General features: G+C 36.8%; 1 protein-coding gene across 9 annotated transcripts in view; it reads right to left on the minus strand.

Annotated features, from left to right (window-relative positions):
- PKHD1 (PKHD1 ciliary IPT domain containing fibrocystin/polyductin) overlaps positions 1-19,148 on the minus strand; it is a 490,229-nt gene that overhangs the window by 252,049 nt on the left and 219,032 nt on the right. For all 9 annotated transcript variants that reach the window (XR_007152423.1, XR_007152424.1, XM_047860172.1 and 6 more), the window contains 5 exons: positions 18,843-18,955; positions 17,232-17,337; positions 12,706-12,840; positions 6,763-6,898; positions 3,994-4,240 (listed from right to left, as the gene is read on the minus strand). Coding sequence is in view for 7 of the 9 variants with exons in the window: in XM_047860172.1 (XP_047716128.1) it covers positions 3,994-4,240; positions 6,763-6,898; positions 12,706-12,840; positions 17,232-17,337; positions 18,843-18,955 (737 nt within the window). In the remaining 2 variants the exon portion in view is untranslated. The remainder of the gene's footprint in view (positions 1-3,993; positions 4,241-6,762; positions 6,899-12,705; positions 12,841-17,231; positions 17,338-18,842; positions 18,956-19,148) is intronic.

Here is a 19,148-nt window from a genome sequence, read left to right on the forward strand (position 1 = left end):
AGGGGGCCTTCCCAGGAAGAAATCACACTCCAGCCACTTAGCTGTTAGCAAAGGGGAATGGATGCCTTGTTTATGCAACTCCAAGAGGTCTCACGCCCTGCCCTTGGGCAGGGGGACCTCTTGCAGGGGGAGGGAGGTAAGAGCTGAGAGTGAAGACAGCAGGGTGCTTGTGCCATATCAGATCTCCATCAACATGCAACCCCAAAAGATCAAGACTGTGGGAGCTTTGTAAATCAACTCTTAGGGTGCTTGCTCCAGGGCAAATAGCACAACAAATTAATCCTTTCTCCATGAAATGCAGCAAAGTTTGTATCCACACTGAATTCAAATTGCTCATTAGCTCTGACATGTTCCTAATGAGGTTATAATGCTCTGGGACAGAGATCAAGTCACTAAGTACAAATAGCTAGAGATAGAATCATAGGAAAATAAAGTTAGAAGGACCTTAGAGCAGTGCTCCTAAAACTTTAATAAAAATCACCTAGTGATTCTGATTCAGGATGTGTGTGGTGGGACCTGAGGTGCCCCATGTCTAAGGAGCTCCCAGGTGATGCTGATGCACTTTGACTAGCAAAGCACAAGAGATCATTGAATTCAGTCTCCTTATCCTAGAGATAAGGAAACTAGCTCCAAGAGACTTATAATTGGGAGGGTTCTGAGACTTCCCTGAGACTATTTTGGGGTAGTTGGGCATTTGCCTATAGACCTGTGGTGCACCTGAAAAATTTTAAGTAGAAGTGTAGGGAGTAGGGTAGCCAATCATCCTGGATTCCTCGAGGCCGAGACATGAAATTTTCTATTTTACAACCAGGAGAACTCCGGATAAACCAAGACAAGTCGTTCATCCTAGTAAGACTCTTTTGAATCTACTCATAATACTATATCAGGATTATCACCATTTTTACCTTGTCAGTCCCTGAGTGCTGGGATCATAACCTACTGTTAAGGTAACCACCTAAGCATCCTGTCCTGAATATTTCCAAGAATAAAAGCTTAGCCAAGATTATATCTGCAGAGCCTGTTAACATCACATTACTAAGTACCTTTCTTTTTCAATTTTTAAAGTTTTTTTTTATTTGAAAAGAGTTGGCACGCGATGTTACATTAGTTTCAGATATATAACATAGTGATTCAACTCTGTACATTATGTCCACCACAAGTGTAGCTACCATCTGCCACCATACAAGGCTATTAAAATACCATTGACTATGTTCCCTTTACTATACCTTTTATTCCCATGACTTATTCATTCCACAACTGGAAGCCTGTATCTCCTACTCCCCTGCTTAGCACCTTTCCAAGAGACAGTCTCCAGTAGTTCTCAAAGTAAGGCATACAAAAGGAATATCAAAAACACAGTCAAGTAAATATACAAACACATCATGTTCTTTTTAACTACACAAATCTATTAATTTTCCCATTTGAAAAGAAAGGCATATAAAAAATACATCACTAACTTTTATAAATCCCATTCATTAAAAACATCTTTGGCAAAATCACTAAACTAACAATAATACTCAGGATGCATCCTTGAGAATGAAAACAGGAAGTATGCACTGCTCAAACGAAATGATTAGAAATGAAAATCTATCTCTCCACATTGCTATTTGCTCACTAGAATTAGAGCCATTAACATCTGATAGACTAATAAACAGTTGAGAAGGCAAAAGCGGAGAATTTTAAGACTATTCAATTTTAGCACTGTACTGCTAAGGATTCCAAAAGAGAATGTCAGGAAACTAATTCCATAGGCAATTAAAATGCAGACTTAGTGCTGTCCTGATGGCATTGACTTACTGTGGAGTTTACCTGTTTAAATAAGATGCCAACATGGTCTGCCTGAATCACTTGACTTAATATTCATGCACTTAGGACACTTAAAACAATGGAAGGAAAGAAGTGTGGCTAAATATATGCAATGCATTTGAAATAGGTAAAAGATAGAACCCTAGACACTCAGCAATCATTACCTGGAAATTAAAGAGGGCAGAAGCAATCCTATTATGCATTATAAACAGCCTAGCTGCTGACTTAATGGTACTTTGACTAGCATAGCCAAGGAGTCCTTGCTCCAATATTAATAGGAAATGTATTGTACGAATCCAATAGTTCATGAAATTAACAAGGAAAATGAACTGGAGTGGAGCAACTTTGCAAATAATAGGAAGGCATCATCAATTGCTTCCCCAGAGCATTCTGAACACTTAAAAAGAGCTTGGGGAGACTATATGTATATAAATGAGAATGGACATTGTAAGAAATTTTTAATAATACTTCTAATTTAAATATCTTTGACAAAGCAGGAAATAAAATCCAATGGAAAAAAAAGACAGTCTTTTCAGCAAATCATGCTCGGAAAACTGGACAATGAATGACATGCAGAAGAATGACCCTGGACCAGTTTCTTACACCATACACAAAAATAAACTCAAAATGAATGAAAGACCTAAATGTAAGACAGGAAGCAATGAAAATCTTAGAGGAGAAAACAGGAAACAACCTCTTTGATCTTGGCCACAGCAACTTCTCGACATGTCTCCAGAGGCAAAGGAAACAAAAGCAAAAATTAACGATAGGGACCTCATCCAGATAAAAACTTTTGCACTGTGAAGGAAACAATCAGCAAAACTAAAAGGCAACCAACGGGATGGGAGATGGTTGCAAATGACATATCAGATAAAGGGTTAGTATCCAAAATCTATAAAGAACTTATCAAACTCAACACCCAAGAAACAAATAATGCAGTGAATAAATGGGCAAAAGACATGAGTAGACAATTTTCCAAAGAAGACATCCAGATGGCCAACAGACACATGAAAAAAATGCTCAGCATCACTCATCATCAGGGAAATACAAATCAAAACCACAATGAGATACCACCTTACACCTGCCAAAATGGCTAAAATTAACAACTCAGACAACAAGAGATGTTGGCAAGAATGCAGAGAAAGAGGAACATTTTTGCACTATTGGTAGGAATACAAACTGGCGCAGCCATTCTGGAAAATGGTATGGAGGTTCAACAAAAACTTAAAAATAGAACTACCCTATGACCCAGCAATTGCACTACTAGGTATTTATCCAAAGGATACAAAATGCTGATTCAAAGGGGTACATGCACCCTAATGTTTACAGCAGCACTATTGACAATAGCCAAAGTATGGAAAGAGCACAAATGTCCATTGACTGATGAATGGATAAAGATGTGGTAGATATATACAATGGGATATTACTCAGCAATCAAAAAGAATGAAATGTTGCCATTTGCAACAAGGTGGATAGAACTAGAGTGTATTATGCTAAGCTAAATAAGTCAGAGAGACAAATATGATTTCACTCATATGTGGAATTTAAGTTACAAAACAGATGAACATAAGGGAAGTGAAGCAAAAATCATATAAAAACAGAGAGAGAGACAAACCATAAGAGATTCATATACACAGAGAACAAACTGAGGGTTTCTGGCAAGGTGTTGGGTATGGGAAAGGGCTAAAGATATGAGTAGCATTAAGAAGGACACTTGCTGGGATGAGCACTGGGTGTTATATGTAAGTGATGAATCAATAAAATTCTATTCCTAAAGTCTTTATTATACTACATGTTAACTAACTTGGATTTAAATTAAAAAATATAAATTTTTTAAAAAATAAAAAAATAAAATACCACTAGAAAGTTAAAAAATTACTTTTCAAATTCTCTGTTGGTTCCAAGTCTTTTTAAGAAGATGCCATTAGCTCAAAATGTCAACAAGAGGTCATGGGCTAAGTGATCTGGTCCACTAATATTGAAAGTTAGCTGTCATTTGAATAAGACTCAAACTACCATAAACTTATGATTTGACAGCTGTCAAGCGTATTCTCATATCATTTTTATCTAACTAAATACTTTTAATAGGATATAGAAAACAATATCCCTTCAATAAACAGCCCCAACCCCAACAGCCTGAATGATATGCTCAGTGGCAAGCTGATCAGTATGGTTAATTCAACTTACAAACCAATAGACATACGATGAAAGTGAACATCTTCCCCACAGACACTGCCATGAACAATCTGACTGAAGCTTGCGTTGACCAAACAAGAAGCTGGAAGGGTTTCCATAGAAGCAAGAATATGACTTCTATTTCTCCCAGACAGAGACCCATCCATGTCTTCCAAAATTGCTGAATAAGGAAATGGAAATGCTACTAAATTTGGAGAGTTTATAAATTTCAACTGGTCGGTCTTCACAGGAAATCCACCTATAAATTGGAAGACAGAAAGGCTGTTACACGCGGCACAAAAGACTGTTGTAAGAAATGGCAGCTGAATTCACTAGGATGTTTTAGCACTTTAAACTGCATATTTATAGAGTTATGATTCACTTACTTATTCAAGAAAAATTCACTGAGTGTTTACCGTATTCCAGGATTTGTGGTATGTGCTAGAGACACAGACGGGAACAAGATCAGTATTGGCAATGCCTTCACGCTGCCTGTATCCTGGGGCAGTGATTCTCAACCAGGATTTGCCCTCCAGGGGACACTTGACACTATTAATAATCATTTTTGGCTGTCACAGGTGGGTAGATGGCAGTGCTACTGGCATGTGGTGGGTAGAGAGGCAAGGACGCTGCTAAATATCCTCACTGCACAGGACAGTCCCTACAACAAAAAATTATCCCACCTAAAATACCAATAGTGCCAAGGATGAGAAACTGGTACAGTGGGAAATAGAGATGCAGATGACTAATTTACTAGATACTAACTGTAAAGGTGCTGTGGTTCAGTCTTTAATCTTTCTCCTCTAGTTCTTCTAGGGAGTCTACCCCTATCTCTTATGAACCTCATATTTTAAACATACCCTCAACATTCAATCAATCATGTGGGTAAATATTAATAGTAGCACCTTTTTAAGTATTAGTGGCAGGGCGACACTTGTTGCAGTGTTTCTCTCACCCTGCCTCCATGTGATTCATCAGTAGTGCTGCTGATCCAGCTGACTGGCTTTCTAATTCCCATACCCCTTTCATTAAAATGTAAAAACTCAGCACACGAGTCTCAGTACATGTGCTACTATATTTTTGTGTTACGTACATCATAAATACACAAAAAAGGAAAAGAAAAAAGAAAAAGATACAAATAATTAGTGGCCCAGATGTTTTCAGTCTGCATCCCAGTAGAATCCATGCAGTGAGTTAAGTCATGCATTCAAGACTCAATGATTCTGGGGTGCCTGGGTGGCTGAGTCAGTTAAACGTCTGATTCTTGATTTTAGCTCAGGTCATGATCTCATGGTTCATGAGATAGAGCCCCACATTGGGCTCTGGGCTGCCAGTTCACAGACTGCTTGGGATTCTCTGTCTCCCTCTCTCTCTGCCTCTCCCCCACTTGTTTTCTCTCAACACTAAATAAACGTTAAAAAAAAAAAAAGACTCCATGATTCTACCTCTTGCAATTTCTATAGTTCATCCAATACCACAACCACCCACAGGTCTACAATTCAGTCCTATTGGAGTTTAAATTTTTATATATGCTGTTCCTAATTTCTAGAAAGTTTTCTCTGCCTATCTCTCCCTTGTAAATTGTATTCATCTTTCAAAACTCTGCTCAAGAGCAACTTTATGATATCTTGCCTGATCCCTTTCTTGCTCCCTTCACTGACCTTGTTTAGTCCTCTAGGACTGTACTCATCACACTTAACTACAGTGACCTGCTTAGCATTAATTTTTGTACCTAGATCAAGAGCTCCTGGAAGAGAAGAATTATGTATTTTTCATCTTCATACACCCCAGTTCCTAAGACAGAACTGGAATGGACAGTTTTTAAGCAAATGAAAGAGATGGCTTAGCCCAGATCATCCAGTGAGCAGACATTTGAGGTCATAAGGAGTAGTGTGTTTTTCTTTAGTGTCCTGTGAATGATATGAAACAGTAAAGCTATTAAAGAACTGAGGGATTTTAATTTGAAGTGAATGCCATAAGGCATTTTTATTCCTCTTATTATTTCTATAATCTTAAACTCAGATGCCACCCAAATAAAAACAATCTTTGACTCTGCCTATACAGAAAAAAAAGTAAAGTGGAGACTTGCTGATTATTCATTTAATTAAAAAAACAAACAATTATCTAAATTGGTGATTCAAACCACAAGAGCATATTTACTTGAATTACTTGGTTTGGCTGTTTACAATGATCAAATCAACTAGATTGCTCTCGACTTCTTTTCACCTTGGCCCATGAGTCCTCCAAGGTATTTCTCACTACCTCAGAGATGTGGTTTACAAGTAAACAAGAATTCCTATGGTTCTCTTTAGGTATACACCAAGCCTTGGGCTGTTGAAAACATAAAGTACTCCATTCTGGCTCTTTGGGGAAAGACTGCATGTGTGTTAGTTTATGTTCATATATCTATCTACCCAACTCCATTTATTCAATCAATGAACTGACTTTGAGGCACCAAGCTTCTGGGTATGAATGACAAACCTCTGAGCATGAGGTCATGGTCCCTGCCTTTATGAAGCTCTGAGTCCAACAGAGACAGGGCACCGTAATGATGAAGTACAACAGATGTCATCATAGGGAAAGAATGGAGAGCTAGAAGAGTCATAGTGGGAGTACCTGACCACCACTGAGATTTCCTTTAGGAGATCAGAGAAGCAGTTTCTACTGATGCAATCTTATAATTGAAAGAAATGATGAGTCACAAAGGTTTTGCCACTATTTATCATATTACTTGAACGTTGGCCTTCTTTACTGTCTGTCTTATATCTTAAAACAACTTACCTTGTCCTTGGGAACAGCCAGAACAGGTCCTGATGGACACACAGTCAGTGAGATCAAAATTAACAAAGGTTGTGTTAGATATTATCAGTTCCCATCTCTTGGGAGTTTTGATCCCAGCTGACATACACTGGCTTTCCTGTGATTTACAAAGAAGAAAAAAAAAGACGGGAAGTAGACACATGAAATACAATTTGTAATATGTTAATAAAAACAAGAGAATAAAAAGACAAGCTATAGAGTGGAAAAAAAAAATATTTGCAAATCATGATATGACAAAGGATCACAGTAGAACGCACTACCCACATATTACAATGATTAAAGAAAATATAGTGATGATACCAAGTGCTGATAACTTCCACATGGCCATAAAAACTATGGAATATGGGTTTGCATTTTCTTATCAAGTTAAACACACTCTTATCATATGACCTAGCAATGCAACCCCTAGGTATTTATTTACTTTTAAGAAATGAAAATTTACATTCACACAAAACCTTACAAAAATGATTATAATAGTTCCACTTGTAATCACCAAATCTGGGAACAACTCAAATTTCCTTACACAAATGAATGGATAAACACATTGTGGTACATCCATATAGTGGAATACTACCCGGCAATAATAAGGAATAAAATCCTGCTTCTTGCAACAAGTTAGGTAAATCCTGAAGGCATTTGGGAGTGAAAGAAGCCAGTCTCAAAGGTCACATACTATCTGATTCCATTTCAAAAGACAAAATGATAGTGACAGACAATAGATTAGAGATCCCCAGGGGTTAGACTTGAGAGCAAGATGTCGCCACAAAGATAAAGCCTGAGATAGTTAGTTGGGTTGAACCAACTGTTCTGTATCTGGATTATGGTGGTGGTGGTAGTGTTTACCCAAATGTATACGGATGTTTAAAATCATAGAATGGTACATCAAAAAAATAGTTTTACTGTATATTAATTTAAAAATTAAAATTAGAAAATCAAAAAAAAAAAAACCTGCTCCTAGTATTCTCCACAAAATCTCTTCAACAAACTCTGTCTAATCAAGTTGTTAGTGTTTCACTGTTCAACACTTGAAAATAATTGTATGCTGAGGATTACCAGACATTTGTCAAGGGTCTCCACCATGAAAGACAGTGATAGAAAGAAAGAAGAAAAGTAATCCAGTGGAGACAAAACCAGTATAGAAATCAGAAGAACATTTAAACACTACCCAAAAAACCACAGAGAAATAACTATATTATAGCCATGAAGAAGCCCAAAACGGGATTTTTCAGAAAAAAAAAAAAAAAGAACAAAAACAGGAGAGCAGAAATAATCAATTCAATAGAAAAAAATTGAGGAAATATCCTTGAAAACAGAATAAAAAGACACTGAGCAAATCAGAGGGAAAATTAAGAAAAGTAGAAAAACAACCGAGGACGTCCAATATCCAAATAAAAATTCTTTCAAAAAAGAAAACAAGAAAAATAGGACAGAATTATCAAAGAAATGACTTAAGAAAGCTACTCAGATGGGAAAGATATGTTTTCTAAATGGAAAAGTCTCATCAGTTCCCTAATACAGTGGTTACAACGAAAAACCACACAAGGTACATCATCCTGAAACTACATAATACCAGGAACAAGATTCCAAAAACTTCCAAAGCAGAAAAACTAAAAGGTTACATATAACTGACCAAGAATCAGAATATCTTAAACTACTCAACCTCAAAACTAGAAGCTGGAAGGCAGTGGAGCTTTGCCTTCAAATTGTCAAGGTAAAATGAACTGCAAACTGCTATTCCATAACCAACAACCTAGGAATAAGAGGGTCTCCATTTGTAACTCAAAATATTTACTTCCATAGCCCCCACTTTGTTAAGAAATTTACTATTGGCTATGTTCTAATAAAATAAGAAATTAAATCACAAAGGAGGAAAATGTGGGAATCAGGAACAAGAGATCCAATATTAAGGAGACATGCAGGAAAACTCCAAGATGATGGTCAGGAGAAATTTCAGGGTGCATATGTGACACTCTTCTCCCAAACTGCTGGTGCAAGTATAAACACTTAGGATTGTTGTTTCACATTATTTGCTAAAACTGAATGGATATCCCATGACTCAGCAATTTTACAATTTGGCATATATTCAACAGAAGTACATGCACACGAACACCAAGAGACATACGGAAGAATGTTCATGAAATCATTACTAGTAATAGCTGAAAACTGGAAATAATCAAATGTCCATCAATAGCAACTGTTGTATAGGGGTGCCTGGGTGGCTTAGTCTCTTGAGCATCTGACTCAATTTCAGCTCACATCATGATCCCAGGGTAGTGAGTTCCAGCCTGGTGTTGGGATCTGTGCTGAATGTGGAGGTTGCTTAAGACTCTCTCTTTCTCCCTCTCTCTCCCTGTGACCCTCCCCAGCCCTTGCTCTATAAACAAATAAACAAATAAATAAATAAATAACTGTGGTATAGTCATGAAGTGCAATACAACATAACAATTGGAAGTACAAATTATTGAAACATATAAAAACATGAATGGATATCATAGACATAATGTTGTGCCAAAGAAATCAGGCACAAAAGACTTCCTACTCTATGATTCCATTTATATAAAGATCAAAAACAGATTTCAAATTAACCTATGCCTATAGAAGTCTGAGTAATGGTTCCCCTTTGGCCAGGGAGCTGGGGAATGGGGTTGGGTGGGAGGAGCCATGAAGGGGCTTCAAAGCAACAGATAATGTTCTATTTCTTGATCTGGGTGGTATGTCCATCGCTTTTGCTTTATAAAAATCTGTCGAGTTCTTTGCTTGTGATTGGTGCACTTTTCTCTATAAATGTTATGCTTCCATGACACATTTATTTTAAGAAGTGGAACAGATACTAAAGACAAGTAGCATACAAGAAGGGAAGGAAGAAAGACGCTGAAAGAGTTTAAGGTCATTTCATTGTTCAGGCAAAGTTTAAGGATGCTGTTGCAATTTAGACTTCATTAAGACAAACAGGCCTGTTGAAAATTTAAGGTCGATAACTAAAATAACCAAAACAAAATGAGTAACTTTCAAACAGGCAAACATAAAAAAGAGATACCCTTCAATGCAAGACAAATCAAGTTTGAAAAGTAGAAAAAAAAAAAAAAGAAAACTGACTGCAAAGTGGGAGGACAAAGTAAAATGGTAGAAATAAGTGCAAATATATGGGAGACATCAGCATGTCTAGTAATTGAAACTACTAGAGAAAATGAGATTTCTCCCAGGGAGAGCAAGTGCATTGAGAAGAGAAGGGGCCTTACAACAGAATGTAGAGAAACAGAACAATGAAAGGTCTACATTAAGGAAGACAAATCCGCAAGTGAAAATAGGAAACAACCCCAGAGAAACAGGAGGAAGAAAGAAGCCACCCATCAGCATCTGCCTAAATAAGATACATGTTAAACTACTGTCATCTGCTCAAATTAATTACAATAACCAATGAGAAGATAACCAAGCTACAGTTACTTCCCAAAGTCAGGTGACCATAATTTACATCCAAATCAGGCCACTTTTGAGAGTTAAAGGGGATGCTAATGAAATAGGATGTTAAGAAAACCGGCACAAATAAAATACAGTCATACTGGGGAGCATAGTGGTAGGAGAAGACATCTCTTGCTCTTCTGTATTAAAGCCATCCTCCCTGCAAGCTATTCCACCCACCTCAATATACAGGTAGTGTTGACCAGGAGGTTACCAACATACACACAAATATACTTAAAAGACATAATTTATTTTAATAAAAAGTGTTTCCCGGAAAGTAGTGTTTGTTTTAGGCTAGGACTCACTGGTAATGGCGTGCCACCAATTAGGTGTGGGTGGAAGGTCTAAGAATAGATAGGCCACAAATCTAAATTCCTAAAGGAATGGCAGGCACAGAAGACAGAGGCTAAAATCAGAGTTCCCCAACCACAGACAGGTCAGTCCTCCTTTTTTCTCTCTTTTTTTTTCTTTTTAACAACTGACACAGTTTCATGTGGCAATAAAGAGATTCCCAAATAAATCTGAGAAATACTGCATTACATAAAGATGGATAGATATTTTCCTTTTTTTGTTTTTAACCCTATAACTTCACAGAGCCCTTTAAGTGTTAATATGGAATATAAATTTCAGGGGATGGGTGTATGGTAAGCAGAATATGATAATTATAATTAACCTAAGAATCTTGCTTTTCCCAGACCCCCTCTTGGAAATAGCCTTGCGTGAAAAATACTACAGGAAATACTGGAGTAGGCAATGCTCATTGCCAAAGCTATCTTCCACATGTGATTTGAAGAGTATTTGACCAAGGGTGAGAGGGTATGCTGGTGATCCTAGCTCCACAATACTGGGCATAGATCTTGGACTATCATTTGACCTCTCAAATTCTCCATCTGTTTACTGGTAAATTCATAAGTTTTAACTAGATCAACTTCTAAGGGATAATTAGATCTAAAGTTCCATGGTTTTATGCTTTGTGTGCCTAACCAGGATCTAGATCTCTTCTAGAACAAGCTGTTTAATATCTATTCAGGGACTTTTCTCCTGTACTTTCTTTAAAAACTGAGAGACCCTAGGCTGCATTTCATTCCTGGTGAATCACACCCCAGGGACAGAATTATGTTTTATTATCTCGTGATAAACACCCTTTTGGCATAATTTGTATCTTAGTTTGTATCACTCTCCCCTAAATTATGATGTCTACTTAGTATCAATTAAGAGGCTGTGACATTAATTTACCAGGACAGTTAGTGACTCAGCCTGATGGACATTTGTTTTGGCATCTTCTTTAAGGTTATTTCCAAGGAATTTAAAGGCCTTTCATCTACCAGTATCATAGAATCTAAATCCGGGTTCCATCCTCTCTTGAAAATTCTGCAGTCAAAAAAGATTTATCTCTCAAGGTAGTAATCCTTTCAGAGAAAAGGAAAAATGGGCAGGTATTTCCCTCCAGAAAATGATGGTTCAAAAAATATTTAATTAACTTTGAGAATTAAACATAAAAAAATGAAGCTTAAGAAAATTATTTTTTAATCTTAATATTTTTATCTATACCTATACAATAACCTCCAAGAGCTATACTTATTTAAATTTCAATAGGTCAAGGTATTCAGGACAAAGTAAAGAACTTGTTCTTTCCTTTGTTTCCAGAAGTACAGTAGGTCTCTTTCATCTATGATTGTTATGACAATGTGATATCAATATACATGTAGCTCTTTCTAGAACTCTTTTAAGAACTTAAGGGGATCCATTACAGGTGTGAAGCCTACTAAGACCAATGGCAACCCTGGACTTCCCTTAAGGGGAATTACTACTTCTAGTTCTGCATCTGGGAAATTTGTTTTGCCTCATCTACATTCTGGTACCCTGGTCATGCAGTGGCAGAGAAGTCATCTGTAGTCTGATATTTATCATGTAGAAACCCACGCTTAGGCAAGTATTAGGGAATCATCTAAAGTACTCTAGCATACTATGCAACATAAATTCATGTTACCTCTTTGGTGAGGAGGGGCACTCTAAAAACAATAAGGACCCTATGAACAAAATGTTTATATTGAAACATGGCAAACTACAATACAAAGAGAAAATGTGAAGTTTTGCTATTCTATAACCCTTGTGAAGTAAAGGTAAATTAATCTAAAATCATTAGGTTTATTACTGAATTGCAGTGAAAATAATGCTAAATTGCAACCAAGTAAGAATTTGGCAAGCTACTCATGACTTTTAGGATTTATAGTGGACTCATAACGTTAAAACCTTGTGTACATTTGAATTTCATCAAAGATACCACCACTGTTACAAATAAAAAGTTCTTCTAACCTCTACCAATTAAACCCAAGATTCACTAAAGAATACTATTAAAATTACATACCCTGGGTCACTAGAGAACCGAGCACGAACAATTCTGTTTTGATAGACAGTCTAAAACAACTACACTAAGGCACTTACCTTGTGGGCAAAATGACCAAGTAATAAGCTGTCAGTAACTGAAGTATTTGCATCACTTTCCAAGATGTCAATTCCAAAATCTCTGCATGAATAAACTTGGAAGTTTTTCAGGTGAAGATTGCTACTTCTAAAAATCTATAAAATAACAGCATATGTTATGGCAAAGGTCTGAGGCTTGGTTTTTCTTGCAGACTTCCTATAGCTTCTTTAATTATTGATTAAGTATAAATAAGCATGCTATACCACATTTAAGCAGCTTTTGTCCATCAATATCTGTACAGACATCCCAAAGTTGCTGTCAGGTCAGTACTAACTAGTCCCTTTTGGTAACATCCCCTCTGTACTTTTCATTTCTCCTCATAATAACTGTTACATTAAAAATGTCAGTGTGAATTCTTCACTTATCTAAAACTTGCAATTGTCAAATCACACAAAATTAATGGAGAAAAACAGAGCATCCAAGAACTCAAATACTTACTATTTTCTTCATGGTAGTATATGTTACTATCATTATAAAAATATATAATTATGAAATAAGTAATTCCAAATGACTACAGATTAAAAATGTGCTATGTGCATATATATTTATGACAACTTGGGTGAGTGGGCCCAAATAGGGATTGAATATTAACAAAATTAGTTTGTTAGAGTTGAAAGAATCCCACTAGTTTGGAGTACAGAGCTCTTGGTTTTGACCTACCACTGATATTAACTAACTATATGATCTCAGGCAAGACATTGAACTTTTCCTGGACTTCAATTCAACCATCTTCAAAATCAAGGTGGAGGTCTGGACTAGCAAATTACCTAACACAGCATTTATTTCTTTATTAAATAGGGTCATATTTACATTCATACCTTCACGTGGAAGTTTCCTATTAATTAAGGCCAAAGTAGCCTTGATTTATCATAGTATCGTGCTTCTACTTGTCAATCGGTCTTTAAGCTTGAATTTTCATGAAACAAATAGCTTGCATATCCCATTATGTATGAGCCAACAGCTTTTACAAAATGATACATCTTTGAAGACACGAAGGTTTATTTAAACAAAATAAGCATAATCTAAACTGTTAACTTGGTAAGAATTGTGACCTATTTACAAGCATCAGCCCAAGATCTGGCAAATATACTCATATTTAAAAACAGCTAACACCTCACATTAGCTAGAGAACCTGGTGATTTTAAAAGAAAACCAACACACAGTAGCAAAAATCATCTATTTGTTGTGTGAATACACCTTTCAGAAAGTGCTTTCATCTCTCTCTCTTCTAAAAGAATCATTTTGCATTTATGAGACATGGTGAGGAAAGGATATTCTTCTCAACTCTTATTAACATATATGTTCAAAGGTCACACTGAGTTGGAATCCAGCAATTCTTAGCTGTATGACATTAGTGCTCTCCCTTTCGCTCTCCCGCTCTCTCTTTTCCTCTCTCAAGAGTGAGAGGGAGAGCGAGAGTGAGAGAGAGAGAGAGAGAGAGAGAGAGAGAGGGAGAGAGGGGAGGGAGGGAGAGAGGGAGGGAGAGAGGGAGAGAGGAATCTCTAGTAATGGCACAGTTCCCCCCAAGGTTATTAAGATCATTAAATGAGAAAATATCAATATCAATGTCATCAAATATGAATCTATGTTTATACACAATTGAAATTTTACCCAATGGAATCTTCTGTTCAAGTATCTGTATACATGACACTTATGTCTAATGACCAGAATATAGTCAGATATACCTAATAATGAAAGTTTACGAAATGTGAACACAATGTATTTTTATTGGATGCAGAAGGTATTTATCAATGTTAAAATTTCCAGAGACATCACTGTTAACATTGATCTATCACTACCTACTCCTATTCACTAACAATGGTAAGAATAAGGGCTGCTACTATGTAAACACAAAGATCCAGGCATCCTTATGGGCATCTATTTAACTCTCAACACAAATTTATCCTTTAGGTATGATTACTCTTTCCACTTTATGAAGAAAAAATAATGGGATTTGCCTAACATCACATACAGAGGACTTGGCTACTTTCACTGAACATAATGTTTCCATAAGTTCACTCATGTTGTAGCATGTAACAGCACTTCATTTAATTTTTTCTGGCTCAATAATATTCCATTCTACTGATATACCACACTATATTTATCCATTTGTCCAATGTTGAATATTTGAGTTTTTTTCACCATTTGTCTATTATGAATAATGCTGCTGTAGGCATTTGGGTATAAGTCTCTGTGGATCTATGTTTTATTTCCCTTAAATACCTAGGAGTAGATAGATCATATCATATACATATCTTTATGTGTAACAATTTGAGGAACTGCCATACTGTTTTCTGAAGCATCTAGACCATTTTAAATTCTCATCGACAGTGTGTGAAGGTTCCAGTTCTCCACATCTTCATCAACACTTGTTATCATTTTGATTCTAGCCATCCCAGTGGGTGTGAAGTGCTATCTCACTGTGGTTTTGACTTACATTTCTCTAATAACTAATTATGTTGAACATCTTTTTACATGCTTTGACCATATGTATATCTTCTTTGGAGAATTGTCCATTCAAATATTTTGCCCTTTTTTTAATTGGGTTGTCTTTTTACTGTTGAGCTATAGGAGTTCTTAATATATTCCAGATACAATTCCCTTATCAGATATATCATTTGCAAATATCATCTCCCATTGTATAGGTTGTGCTTTCACTTTTTGATGAGGTCCTTTGAACCACTAAAATGTTTAATTTTGATAAAGTCCAACTTATCCATTTTTCTTTTGTTGCTTGTTTTGGAGTCATACCTAGGAATCTTTAACTAAACCCAAGATCATGAAGATTTACTCCTTTGTTTTTGTCTAAGATTTTTTTTATACTTTCTGTTCTAACATTGTTTTTGATCCATTATTGAGTCAACTTTTGTAAATAGTATGAGGTAAGGATCCAACTTCGTTCTTTTCAGTGTGGTTACCCAGTTGTTCCAGTGCCATTTATTGAGAAGACTATTGTTTCCCCCACTGAATGGTCTTGGCATACTTGTCAGAAATCAACTGGGTGGATTTATTTCTGGACTCTCAATTCTATTCCATTTATCCATTTTCTCTTTGTGCCCATACCACACTGTCTTGATTACTATTACCTTATAGTAATTTTTTATATAAGGAAGTGTAAATCTCTCTTATTTTTTTGCAGGATTGTTTTGGTGGGAATCACTTTTTAAATTCCCTATCCTGTTAATTTTACTTTATTCTTCTCATAAAAGTGAAGTTACAAAAGCATTCACATTGTTTGAACTTTTTAATTAATTCAATTTGAGTACACAAGAGTTTCATCTTTAAGAATCTGATTTTTTTTGTTTTTTTTGTTTTTTGTTTTTATGGGTTTAGCATTTCTGACTGCAGAATTTGAGAAAACTGACTTTCATGATCACCTTCTAATATTCTCATTTTATTAGGTTATTTCCTTTAAAATAAAGCTATTCAAGGGCATGGAGACATTGCATAACTCTCTTCAAGTCATGAATTGCTTCTCTGTGTAAGAGGCCACTCAATCAATGTTTCCACTGGATTTGTCACCCCTTTACTCATTATGTTTATGGGAACAAAGTACTGTATAAATTCAGTAAGAACAAAACACTAAAGGCAGTTGGGATTCTTCCTGTTAGCTACCCTAATTATACATTTTTGGGCTTTCCCCATCCACAGTTGTCTTCCTCTTGTTGGATATGTGAAATTAATGTCTAACTTTCTTAATGTAACTTAACTATATGTTTTTATTCTATTTCCTGAGTGCCCTGTAAACATATTGCTTCATCTACGTATTTTAGGCTCCAGATTGCTAAATGACAGAGATCAAGTGTATGTAATTTTCTTTGTGTAGCACAAAATAGCGACCCTGGCTAATTTTACAAGTTGCTGTTAAGAGTGAGCATCCAAAGCTTCCTTAACAGAAATCATTGAAGTAATGAAAAGTGAATGATTGAACACAAACTTTTTCCCTTTTGAAGAAAATAGAAGAAAATGTGGCTCATTGATAAAGGTACGAATGACACTTTGAGCAGGAATTTTCATGTTCCAGGGATGAACAGTACTTTTTTAAGACTGAAGCATGCATTACTCAAGATATTAAGGTACCAAATGCACAACATTTGGGGTCTGAATTCTGCAGCTGGTGGTGCTGTGTGACCTTTGGGAAATCCTTTTACTTTCTGAGCCTTAATTTTTATCTCTAATAGGCATGGGAGATAAGAAACAGATGACCTCTATGATCTCTCCTGCTTGTAAATCTCTATCACTACAATTCTATTGTTCTCTAGTAGAGCTGCTGAAAAGTCACCGTAGAGGAAATGACTTGACCCTGGTTTTCTGAGTAGGAATTCGTTCATTCAACAACTTTTCCACACATCTATGATGCTGTTTGTCCCATACAACTATGATAATATTGCAGTGGCTCCCATACTATCCCCATTTAAATAGAGATGCATAATAAATCACCATGAGAAAACAAATGACAATTTAATAAAAAACTAACACAGCTTACCTGGGCACCACCTGCACTTCCCCAAACCGTGAAGTTTTGGAACACGGTGAGGCCCTTGCCATTATCCCAAGGTGGCTGAAATTGAGGGTATACAAAGAGGCCACACCTCGAAAGCAAAACAAAGAGTGAAAATCAGCCACTTTCCCTGTTTCAAATGTCCCACTTTTTCACATTGGAAAATATAAAATGAAGGTAATGAGTAAGGACAGTAGAGATAACGTCCTTGACCCCTTGTCCAGTCCAGCATTGCCCATCCCTCAGTCTTTCCTCTCTGTTACCCTCTATCACCTGCTCTTGAATCTCAGCAGATGAAGACTGCCACCATCCCAGTCTGTTCTCCCAGTCTCTCTCTAGGTTCACCCTTCCTAGGGGTGTGGATACCTGTGCCTTGCCCATCAGAACATTCTAGAAAGTGAACACCAGCACTGTTCTCCCTCAAACTTTTGTTCTTCTCCTTGAAAGGTCCTACTTTCACAGTATTCTGGGTACCTTCTTTGCTCACACTACAGGGCTTCTGACAGCTCCTTGGTAAAACGTCATAATCTTCATGATAAATTCATGACATATGTGCTAATCCTATCTTCAGCTGGCCCTTCAACATAACACAGCAATTGTTCTTAATCCTTATTCCACTCATCTATTACTATCCATCATAGCAGTATTCCTACACTATTATCATTGTAATTATTTATAGCTATCAATTTTTGAGTTCCTACTGTATTCCAGGTGTGCTCTTATGTACATTATATGAGTCATCTCTAAAGATCACATCAAACTTTCAGTGTAGACCTGAAATTTTATAAATGAGGGACCTGACTCTTAAATAAACAACAACAACCAAGCCAGTTTTCTAGGAGTAAAGTCAAAATTTGAAGTAGGGCCTGACTTTGAAGTCTGAATTTTTCCCATGTTTCCAACATAATTCCCAGATCTTGCTCTTTTTTTTTTTTTTAAGAGAATTTTCTTTTTTTTTTTTTTTCAACGTTTATTTATTTTTGGGACAGAGAGAGACAGAGCATGAACGGGGGAGGGGCAGAGAGAGAGGGAGACACAGAATCGGAAACAGGCTCCAGGCTCTGAGCCATCAGCCCAGAGCCCGACGCGGGGCTCGAACTCACGGACCACGAGATCGTGACCTGGCTGAAGTCGGACGCCTAACCGACTGCGCCACCCAGGCGCCCCCCAGATCTTGCTCTTAGCAGAAGACCTTACTTCCATGTACCAAAGATATTGAACAAGTACCCTTCCCTATTAATGGGTACATGTCACAGGCAAAGAGCCTCTTCCCAAAGGCTCCTCACCCCACTGGGCTCCTGAGACCAGTCACTCCTGCTTCCTGGTTGCTCCTAATCACTCGGAACTTTAACTTCTCTACTAAATTCTCCTCTGGACACAAAAGATGCACTCTTTCCTGCTGCCCTCTCAAGTGACTTCCCTGTCACTTTCCTTCCCTTCAATACCAAACTTTTATGATCCCAAATGCATACAAAGGCACGTCCATCAAATCTTACATGCATGCCCCAGATTACACCCTCTCTGAGAGCATTGTATAAAAAAATGTTCAATTATTACCCTTACATCAAAATTACAGATGAATTTCCCCAAGGTTACCTTGTACAAGAATGTGCAATATTCTGACTGAAGGAGAGAAGTGGAGATTGTGATGCCTGGCTGGTCACAAGATGAAAAAAGTAGCCCAAACCAGCAACATACACCCTGTTTCCCTACAGAAATTAAGGATAGTTAAATAATAGTTATTCCAGATACAATGAAGTTGCCAGAGAGAAAGACTCTTCTATGTGAATATTCTGCTTTTTTATTTACTTTCTGTTGAGGTATATTCATACTTCCATTTACTCTTCACACACTGCCATCTTTCCCCCAACCCTGCCTCACCTCAGGGATCAGAAATACTCT

The sequence above is a fragment of the Prionailurus viverrinus genome, chromosome B2 (assembly GCF_022837055.1).
Source record: "Prionailurus viverrinus isolate Anna chromosome B2, UM_Priviv_1.0, whole genome shotgun sequence".
Taxonomy (NCBI): domain Eukaryota; kingdom Metazoa; phylum Chordata; class Mammalia; order Carnivora; family Felidae; genus Prionailurus; species Prionailurus viverrinus.